Here is an 11072-nt window from a genome sequence, read left to right as displayed (position 1 = left end):
TGCCTCTGAGTTCAATTTTTTTCTTTGTCATGATGCATCAAAATGGGAAATGATTTTATGAATTAACAAATCAGAGCTACGGAATCGAAATTCGAGGACCACTTTCTGAAGTTAGGTGTTAACATAGAGTGGTTTTACAATAGTTCTCAAATATATTCTAATACCATTCCCTTTTGTCAAAACTCTCAAGCTATCTTGGCATCCTTAAAATTCTTCAGTTATGCTATCATCCTAACCACGGACTTTTACACTGGCTTCTCTATTTAGACTGCTCTCTATCACCTCCACTATTTTTTTATATCTGGTCAATTTCTATTTACCTTTTAGGTTTTATTTAAATTCTAATTCCTCAAAATGGAATTTCTTTTTTCCTTTTTGGGGGGATCTGCTCCAGCAACCCCCTTTATATCCCATTTCAACTTGTAATCATTTCCTTCCAAAATACCACAATTATACTTTATAATTAGATATTTATGAATAAACATACCTTTAATTTCTCTCTCCTCCCATTAGACTAAAGATACTGCAAACACAGAATTATTTCTGCTTTGTTCAGAGCTGGGTTCCCAGCAAAACACAGAAAAGGTACTTGGATACCTGTGATTCCTGAAGTACTGAGTGGTTATGTTATATGCAAAGCCCAAAGCAAGTTAATCAATAAAAACATTTTTTGAAAGCCTGACCTGAGAAGTCTGAACCTATTTTATTGTTGTTATTTTCCTAACTGAAGACAATGTTGACTGGAATAAGTCCTCATGTTCTATCATACAGAAGCTGAAGAAGTATTATTTTCTGATTGCTGAAGAACTATTTTGTTCTGAAATGGATCATCTTCCTTCATTATTGCCCATTTACACCCTGTTTGTGTCTCTAATTCACTAACAATAACATAATCGAATCTGTTCATTCTTCTAAATTTCAAAATGTACTAACAGTAACTAGAACACATCCTAAACTGAAAATTCAGAAATGTGTTTCCCAAGCTTGCTTCTATTTCCAAACGATAATTAATGTCAGGTTAATCCCTGGACATCTTCAGTGCTTATGTAAAATGTGCTCTAGTCACAGGTAAAATGAGAAGTGATAACAGAGACACTGCTTTTTTGTTTTGTTTTAAATTCTCCAAGTTTAAAATTGTTTTGTAACCAGGGCAATTAGGCAAGAGGGAAGAGGAACACGTCTGGTGAGTTCCTGCTGATGGTGACAGGGCCTTGGGAAGCGTCAGAGGTAAAGGACCTATTGCTAGTGAGAGGTTGCTCCTGGCAGTGTCAGGACTCGGGAAAGGGACTGAGGTTGAATCTGATCATGGACACTATTTGAATCGGGTACATCCCAGAGAAAGTGGGAGTGGGGGTGCTTTCTAACTTCTACACACCCGCTCGCTCTGAGATTCAAATATTCATTTGGTTGGTCTGTCAGTTTGATGTTTATTTAATCAGGTGTACTTCGGTATCTTAGAAAAGGCAGGTAAATCATACCCTAAACCAATATGACAGCAAAGACAAATTATATGTCCTTGGATAGTCAAAGCTTTTTTTCTGATGAGGCAAGTTTTATGAGAAAAATGTAAATTTGTTTATTCTTTAAAGATATCAAAATGGCAGTTTATGCAAATTAAGTGAACGAGATTCCCAGATGTGAAACCACGGGATTTTATGATTCTAATGACATTTTTTTTAAAGATTATATTTATTTATTAGAGAGAGAGAATGAGAGATAGAAAGCACGAGAGGGAAGAGGGTCAGACAGAGAAGCAGACTCCCTGCTGAGCAGGCAGCCGGATGCGGGACTCGATCCTGGAACTCCAGGATTATGACCTGAGCTGAAGGCAGTCGTTTAACCAACTGAGCCACCCAGGCGCCCTCTAACGACATTTTAATCAAGGGAAGAGATCCTTCAAACAAAAACTCTTCAGTTAATTTAGGTGTGATAAGAAACACAAAAATATGCCAATGTTCACTGTAAATTCCATCCTAATATTTACATCATGGAATAATCTGCTGCTATAACAAATAAAGAAACAGAGTGAGTCAGTATTAATACCACTTCTTTCACTGTTGCTTTTCCTGGAATTCAAGAAACAAACAGAGGAAAAAGGATGCCCCAGAAGGCATCCAGAATTTGCATTCATTTATAGAACAATTAGTTTAATAAATAAAAAAATCCTTATCTCACCTCACAGAGTTGTCTTGAAACTCTCCTGATGGAAGCCAAAAAAAAAAAAAAGAGTTGAGAGGTTTCCTTATATAGAAAACACAGGTTTGAAAAAGTCTCATGCCTGTTACTCCATTTCGGTGCCCAAGTTCAACTGGGACTTAAATGCAAGTCTTGGTGAGTAAATTAGAACAACAGAAATGAGAGAGATGGTCATTGCACATGGACCTGAGAGGTGCAAAAAAATATGATAGTGATTGCTGTGCTAATGTTTGCCGGAGGTGTCCTACAAGCCCGAACAAAGTGAATTTCATCTCTTGAAGTCTAGTCCTTAATTGACACAAAATGCAAGTCCCTGGAATGAGACTTGGCTGCTACCTTAAGGGCTGTGGGTGCTTTATCTTAATGTTTTATTGATGGAATTCTGCCGTGCCCATCACTGGGAGAGCATCAGGAGACTCATTAGTGAAACTTGCTCTCAGTTCAAAAGATCTTTTACCGATCCTCTTTGCTGGTTTAAAAACCAGTAAAGAGAAAGAAAATGGTTTGAGCAGTGGCTAAAGGATTGTTTTCTGCAGGAAGTCATGAACTGCTTTTGGCATTCCCTTTTTGTAACAGGTATTTTATTTCATTTTCTACTTTTACCTGTGGTTCCTCAGGAAGGAACTCTTCTACAAATTGAATATCGGTGCCTTGACAGATTTTTTTTTCCTCTTAAGCCGTGGCCAATAATGCACACAGACTCAAATACACTGAAGACATAACTTTCTGAATAATCTACTTTGTCATATTAGGCAAGGCAGTATTCAAATATGTAAAAATTAAGGTTTTCCTAATAGCATGTATGTTCAGTAGGTATGTGTCCCTAATTCTCATGGACAATCTTTACCTCATAAACAGATAATTTTTGAAAAGGATAAGTAATTGCTTAACTAAATTTTCTTTGATCACTTTTATAGGATTATTCCTATACAATCCAAAATTGGAAAATAAAATTCCTTTCATCAAGTAATTTCTAGAAAAAATTTATTTATTTGAGAGAGAGAGAGAGAGAGAAAAGCAAAAGAGAGCACGAGCAGAGAGATGGGGAGAAAGGGAGAGGCATGCTCCCCACTAAGCAGGGAGCCCAATACGGGGCTCAATCCTAGGAATCCGGGATCATGACCTAAGCGGAAGGCAGACACTTTACCCACTGAACCACCCAGGCACCCCTCTAGAATTTTACTTCTGAAAATATCATGTGATAACATTATATTTAAACACAATGTTATTTTTATTTTTTATGAAGCTATTTTTAAAAGATAACATGCACAATATGCAAAAGATACTGAGAGCTATACAATCCCATGGATTAAAGTTCAAGAACTACTTATCATCATATTATCTGTATGCAGGCTATGTCAGCTTCACAGAGTGGTACTTTCTCAAAAAATATGGACTGTTGGATACTCATTATTTTCAGTATTCAAGCACTTATTAGCAAAATTTTATTTAAAGTATGTAAGGTGTATTGGACCACTCTGTATGTGAGTCTAGTGAGTGTGGTTGTATTCCCCAGATTCAGTTTCTTGCCACTGAATAATGTGGATAAACAATGCACATATTCACTATATGGTTTTATTGTTATTCCATAAAAGATAGTGATTAAGGGTGATAATTCTGACCTTTCTGATTATTTATTTCAAAACTAGTGAAGCCTGTGGGCAATGTACTTATTACTCTTTCATTATCTTTGTCTCTATCTATAAAATAAAAACTATGGCATTGTCTATTTCATAGTATAGTGGTAAGAACTGATAGAAAAATCATAGTTTTATCTCTGTGATTGACACGTAGTAAGCCTTAATATATTATTGGTGGTTATGATGGTTATTATCAATGTAGATACTACTTATTATCAATGTTCACACATCCTCTCTTAAGACATTGACTATGTTTATTCTTTATTTCATGATCCATCAAAACTCATTAGATTTTTCTGGTTCTTATGTATCTGTTTTTATCTGGAATCTATTATTTCAATTATGGTACACAACTCGTATGTTTACTAAAGTACATTTCCTTACGAATCCTGATTGAATGACTCTAGTAGTTTGTCCCAGGGCTGCAGAATTAAAACAGCTCCAAATGCTTATGGTGGGTGAGAATTCAGATACAATATCTAACTTTTTGATTACAAAATTGTTTAAAACACAAACGATCTTTTACAACATTCTATTCAATTAAGCCATATTTTTGCGTGTTTTTTTTTTTTTGTATCTTCAAAATAGCCTGATTTTTTTTTTTAAAAAAAGTATGTTTAAAATACATGAGGACAAATGAAAATGAAAACACACTGGTCCAAAATCTTTGGGATACAATAAAAGCTGTTCTAAGAGGGAAGTTCTTTTTCTCTTTTCTTCTTTTTTTTTGGGTGGGGGGGAGGAAGGAAGAGAGGGAGATAGAATCTTAAGCAGGCTCCAGGCCCAGTGCAGAGCCCAAGGCAGGGCTCAGTCTCACAAACCTAAGATCCTGACCTATGTCAAAATCAAGAGTCAGATGCTTAACTGACTAAGCCACCCAGGCACCCTCTAAAAGGGAAGTTTATAGAAATATAGACCTATGTCAAGAAGCAAAAAAAAATCACAAATAAAGAGCCTAACCTTACACCTAAAGGAGCTAGAAAGAGAAGGATAAAGCCCAAAGCCAGTAGATGGAAGGAAATAATAAAAGTTAGAGAATAAATAAATGAAATAGATACAAAAAAAGGAATATAATAGAACAATTAAACCAGGAGCTGGTTCTTTGAAAAGATCAATAAAACTGACAGACCTTTAGCCAGACTCATCAACAAGAAAGAAAGAAGACTCTAAAATCCGAAATGGAGGAGAAACAACACCACAGAAATACAAAAGATCATAAGGGAATATTATGAAAAAACATATGCCAACAAATTGAATGACTTGAAAGAAATGGATAAATTCCTATAAACATATAACCTTCCAAAACTGAATTAGAAAAAAACAAAATATGAAAAGACCAATTACTAACAATGAAATTGAATCACTAATAAAAAAACTGTCAACAAACAGAAGTCCAGGACCAGATGGCTCCACAGGTGAATTTAAAGCATTTAAAGAAGAGTTAAAACTTACTCTTCTCAAACTATTACAAAAAATAGAAAAAGGAAGGAAAACTTCCAAATTCATTCTACAAGGCTAGCATAACCCTGATACCAAAACCAGATAAAGATACTGCGATAAAAGAGAAATAAAGGCCAATATCCCTGATGATCACAGATGTAAGAATACTCAACAAAATATTAGCAAACTGAATCCAACAATGCATTAAAAAAATCATTCACCATGATCAAGTGGGATTTATTTCAGGGATGGTTTAATATTTGCAAATCAATCATGATACATCCATTAGTAAGAGAAAGGATAAAAACCATATGATCATCTCCATAGATGCAAAAAAAGCATTTGACAAAGTAAAATATCCATTCATGATAAAAACTCTCAACAAAGTAGGTTTAGAGGGAACATATCTCAACATAATAAAGGCCATAAATGAAAATCCACAGCTAACATTACACTCAGTGATGAAAAACTAAGAACTCTTCCTCTAAGACCAGGAATAAGACAACAATGTCCACTCTCACCACTTCCAATTCAACATAGTACTGGAAGTCCTAGACACAGTAATCAGACAAGAAAGGAAGGGAATCTAAATTGGCAAGGAAGCAGTAAAATTTTCACTATTTACAGATGATAGGATACTATAAATAGAAAACCCTAAAGAATCCACCAACTACAAGAACTGAGAAATTCAGTAAAGTCACAGGATCCAAAATTAATATACAGACATCTGTAGCATTTCTTTACAGTAATAATGAATAGCAGAAAGAGAATTTTTTTAAAAACCTCATTTACAATTCCATCAAAAATAATAAAATACCTAGGAATAAACTTCACCGAAGAGGTGAAATATCTATACTCCGAATATAGAACATCAATGAGAGAAATTGAAGATGACACAAACAAATGGGAAGATATTCCTGATAATAGATTGGAAAAATCAATACTGTTAAAATGTAGAGGACAGAGGAATCTACAGATTTAATGTGTCCTTCTTATCTTCCCAGGCTGGCTGAAGGAAATATCCTAGCATCCTACCTCACCCCTCAGGAGAATCCCTACCTACCTGAGGCCCTTCCTAAACTCAGCTGAGAGCCTCCACTGTAAGGTCCACAAGCCCCCAGCAGTTCTCCCAGGGTAACAGCATGAGACCCATCTTAATACCCTCCTCATCATAGGCAGGAAGCCAACAGAAGTCCTTATACCTCCAAACCAGATCCTCTCTCCAGGTTTATGATGGTGTAAGAAGTAAATAATAAACTTTTTTGTCACCCTCAAAAAAAAAAAAAGAATATAAATTTACATATATGTACATACATATATATCCCCTTCAACACCCAGTGGAAAAAGGGGAGATGTCAAAGGTTACAAAGTTCGAGTTATAAGGTAAGTAAATTCTGAGGACCTAATATACAGCTAATAAAACTGTATTATTTACTTGAAAATTTCTAAAAGCATAGACTTTAAATGTTCTCACCACAAAAATGAAATGGTTTTTATGAGAAATGATGGAGGTATTAGCAAATGCTATGGTGGTAATCATTTTGCCATATATAAGTTTAGGAAATTAACATAATTTATACCTTAAACTCAACAGTATTATATGCAAATTATATATCAATAAGCTGGATAAAAAAGGAATTAGTAAAGTTACTCTCTGTAATTTGCAATTAAGCAGAACTAATCCAATGAAGGACATAAATTGTAGAATATTGCACTGTGGAGTTAGCAAAAATGGGAGTCTTGACTGTTGGTCAGCACTGACTTCTTCCTCATAATTTACATGTGTTATCAAATACATTCTCCAATTGCCAAACCCTACAAATATATATTATCCCCAAGTTAATTAATTACACATAAGCTGTAATTGGTAAAGTTTTATGCAGAAGTATTCTGATTCTATAGAAATACCGTTTTTTTTTGTTTGTTTTGTTTTTTTTTACAGTCTTGAGGTCTTTTATTTTCTTTACATTTATCATGCCATGAATTGATAGGGAATGGGTTCCAGCAGTTGAGGCTCCTTTCCATTAGTTCTCACAAAGTGTGCTTCTCTGGGTGGGGCAGGCTGGCGCTTCAGGTGAACCCAAGTACCTTTCTCTTTGGCTTCCTTCTTTTTCTGATCATTTTCCTTCACACGCTTCAGGAAGCTGTCTCGGCTCTTTGAGTGTTTATGAATCATATGCTCAATGCGTACATTAATTCTCTTGGCAAGAATCTTGCCCTTAACTTGTTTGTTTACAACAATGCCAACAGCATGCTGAGTAACACTGTAGACTCTTCCAGTTTTGCCATGGTAACATTTGTGGGGCATTCCTTTTTGAACAGTGCCCATTCCCTTGATGTCCACAATATCACCTTTCTTATAGATTCGCATGTATGTGGCCAAAGGAACAACTCCATGTTTTCTAAAAGGTCTAGAGAGCATATAGCGGGTACCTCTCCTCTTTCCCTTTGTGTTGGTCATTTTGGCAAATTACTGGAAGATGGCGGTTCTGGCTGAAAAGCGGAAATACAGTTTTTTAAAAAATTTCACTACAGTCTTATAAGTGAATGAGTAAATAGAAATAAGCAGTATGAAAAGTCCCAGTACTACTTCAAATATGAAGGAAAAGAGAAACCAACAACCACTTAAGGCTTATTTTTTTTCAATTTGTAAAATAGGCAAAATATAGATATGCAAGTCAATCTGTGACTCAGTAATTCATCATACAAAAAATAATCCTATCTATTTGATGTACTTTCTCTTGACCTTCCTACCCAGAGAGATAACTCTCAATAAAAAAAAAAAAAAAAGTATGTGTGGGGGGGGCGGGGGGCTGGCAGCCTAAACAGCTCTACTAAGTAAAGCAAATATTCCACATTCTGAGATTTTTGGAAAAAACGACTAGCACTGCATTACTGTATTAACAATGCCAGACATATTAAAAACTAACGATGTAATATATGGTGATTAACATAACAATAAAAAAATAAAAAAAAACAATGCCAGACATGGAAAATACAGAATGTTTTAAGAGAACTTAGGAAAGAGGGTTTAAAAGAAGCATATTAGCAAAGATTTTTTCATCCCCCCCTCCTTTAACAAGCATATATCAGAACTGATTATAATATAGCTACATTATATTACATCAATAATAAAATTAATAATACATTATTTATTAATAATAAATTAATGTTCATTGGTTTGCCTATGATTCAGGCACCCTCACTTAATAATCATGAGGTATTACTGAACTTCAAAGATAAAGAGTGGCTCTAGTCATTGTGAGATATTTCTAGGCACCTCGACTTTGGCATCAAGACTGTTATGTTCTCAATAGCCTATTATCAGATACATAAAGCACAGTAAGCTGATTTGAGATAGGCTATTCCTGTCAGAGGATATATTATAGATAGAATAATGGTCTCCCAAGGATGGCCATAACCTAATCCCTGGTATATAAATATGGTTTATTTGCCTTATATGGAAAAAGAGACTTTTCAGATGAGATTAAGGTTACAGATCTTAAAATGGGGAGTTTTATCCTAATCATACGAGTTCTTAAAATTGAAAAATGATATAAGAAGAGAGATATGAGATAGACTCATTGTTGGTGGCTTTGAAGATAGAGGAAGGGGTCATCACCCAAGGAAAGTGATGAACAGCCCTTCTTTATAAGCAGCCAGAAAAGCAGGGATCTGGTTCCTGCAACCCCAAGGAGCTGAATTATGTCAACAACTCAATGTTCAGGAAAGAGATTCTCCCCCTAGAGTTTTCAGAATAATGCTAATGCCTTGATTTCAGCTTGGTGACATTTGTATCAGACTTCAGATTTACAGAACTGTATGTAACATATTAAATCTGTGTGTTGGGGCGTCTGGGTGGCTCAGTTGGTTAGGCGGCTGCCTTCAGCTCAGGTCATGATCCTGGAGTTCCAGGATCGAGTCCCGCATCGGGCTCCCTGCTCAGCAGGGAGTCTGTTTCTCCCTCTGACCCTCCCCCCTCTCATGTGCTCTCTCTCCCTCATTCTCTCTCTCAAATAAAATAAATAAAATCTTAAAAAAAAAATAAAGCTGTGTGTTGTTTTAAGCCAGTAAAGTTGGGGTAATTTCTTATGCAGCAATAGGAAACTAATATAGTATGTTATGTATTTCATTTATCTTTTGCAGGGTGGACCTTACAGTGTTTTCTGAATATCCTATGATAAAGAATTTTAATAAAGTTCTACAGTAAAAGTGTAGGCATGAAATATTGTCTCTGTAAAAATGAATTGGTCAAAATGATAGGACTAAAGTGGAGTGTTGAGGATTGGGCTAGGGTTTCCTTCTTTCCTTTCCCTTTCCCTTTCCCCTTCCCCTTCCCCTTCCCTTTCTTTCCTTCCTTCCTTTCTTCCTTCCTTCCTTCTTTCCTTCCTTCCTTCCTTCCTCTTCTCTCCCTCTCTCCCTCCTCTCCCCCCCTTTATTTTGGTGTTCTATGCAGCTGGTGGATCAACTATTAAAATAATATTTTAAACAAAGAAACATGGGGCACCTGGGTGGCTCAGTCGGTTGGGCGTCTGCCTTCCAATTGAGTCATGATCTCATGATCCTGGGATTGAGCCCTGCGTTGGGTTCCCTGCTCAGTGGGGAGTCTGCCTCTCCCTCCCTCTCTCTCTCAAATAAACTGGGTCTTTAAAAAAAAAGAATATTGAAACAAAGAAAGAGGATTACAAGGAAAGTTAATTATATTGAAATAAAATTATCAGTGTTTTAATCATGACACAAATATAAGTGCTTCCTCATTAACACATTAAATACCATCTCTTAAAGTTGTAAACAGCATTTATTAATAATATTTCAAGATATTTGAAACACTATAAAAATATTTGTGATAGCCACAAATAACAAAGTGTATTAATGATTCTGTAGTTTGTTTCCTACATTAAACATAAAATGCTAAATTAGGTGTTTTGTTGTTTTTCCTTTCTGAATTCACGGAGCCCCTGATTTCTATTATAAACACAGAGATAAAAATTCCTTCTCTCGGTCAATGGACTGACTAGACTTTAGGTCAACCAGTAATAAGTGACCTGTTAGGGGCGCCTGGGTGGCTCAGTTGTTGGGCATCTGCCTTCGGCTCAGGTCCTGGGATCGAGCCCCACATTGGGCTCCCTGTTCCATGGGAAGCCTGCTTCTCCCTCTCCCACTCCCCCTGCTTCCCTCTCTCGCTGTGTCTCTCTCTGTCAAATAAATAAAATTAAAAAAAAAAGTGACCTGTTAGAGAGGAGTCAAAAGTGTGTATGTTTTAAAGACTATGAGCAATTTATCTCTGAGCAACATGAACCAGTCACCTTCCTATGAGCAGTTACAATATCCTTTTTCCTCAGCTCTTGTAAGAACAGTAGATTCTTCTGTCATATTGGTAGGTTAAAATGGAACCTTCTGGTTTTACCTTTTATTTATGCTTGTTAAATTTAATTTTACAAATTTTAAATATCTCATTTTCATTCAACATCTTATATTAATCACATAGGAAAGTGCTCTAAATCTATAACAAAATAGATGCTGTGTACTGTGACACAGATATAATTGCACTCAAGATGCTCACAAATTAAAGGGAAAGAAATAATTGATAACACAGCAGATACACCAGAGGTATAGTCAATTTGGTGGGTGAGGGAGTCAGGGTTGAGGTTGGATGGGTGGAACAAGCCAGAAATAATCAGGGCTGTTTGGGTGAGATTAAGAACTGGTTCAGAGAAGAGAGGATGGCAGAGCTGGTTCCTGAAGCCTAGATGGCCTCAAGATTAAGGTTTTTAACTTTTTCTTCACTTCACACTA

General features: G+C 35.9%; 1 protein-coding gene across 1 annotated transcript; it reads right to left on the bottom strand.

Annotated features, from left to right (window-relative positions):
• Nucleotides 1-7223: 7223 nt before the first annotated feature.
• On the bottom strand, nt 7224-7760 carry LOC141370520 (large ribosomal subunit protein eL21-like). Its single transcript, XM_073879999.1, has one exon. The coding sequence runs from the start codon at nt 7735-7737 to the stop codon at nt 7249-7251; it is 489 nt and encodes a 162-aa protein (XP_073736100.1). The 5' UTR covers nt 7738-7760; the 3' UTR covers nt 7224-7248.
• Between the last annotated feature and the right edge of the window lie 3312 nt (nt 7761-11072).

This window comes from Callorhinus ursinus, unplaced genomic scaffold, assembly GCF_003265705.2.
Source record: "Callorhinus ursinus isolate GAN/ISIS: 27379988/994484 unplaced genomic scaffold, GSC_fseal_2.0 scaffold37, whole genome shotgun sequence".
In the NCBI taxonomy this organism is placed as follows: Eukaryota; Metazoa; Chordata; class Mammalia; order Carnivora; family Otariidae; genus Callorhinus; species Callorhinus ursinus.
The sequence above is the reverse complement of the archived record's forward strand: the minus strand, read 5'-3'. Positions and strand labels throughout refer to the sequence as shown.

Bases quoted from the DNA above. Each gene is read 5' to 3' on its own strand.
- LOC141370520 (XM_073879999.1), bottom strand. From the start codon at position 7,737: ATGACCAACACAAAGGGAAAGAGGAGAGGTACCCGCTATATGCTCTCT.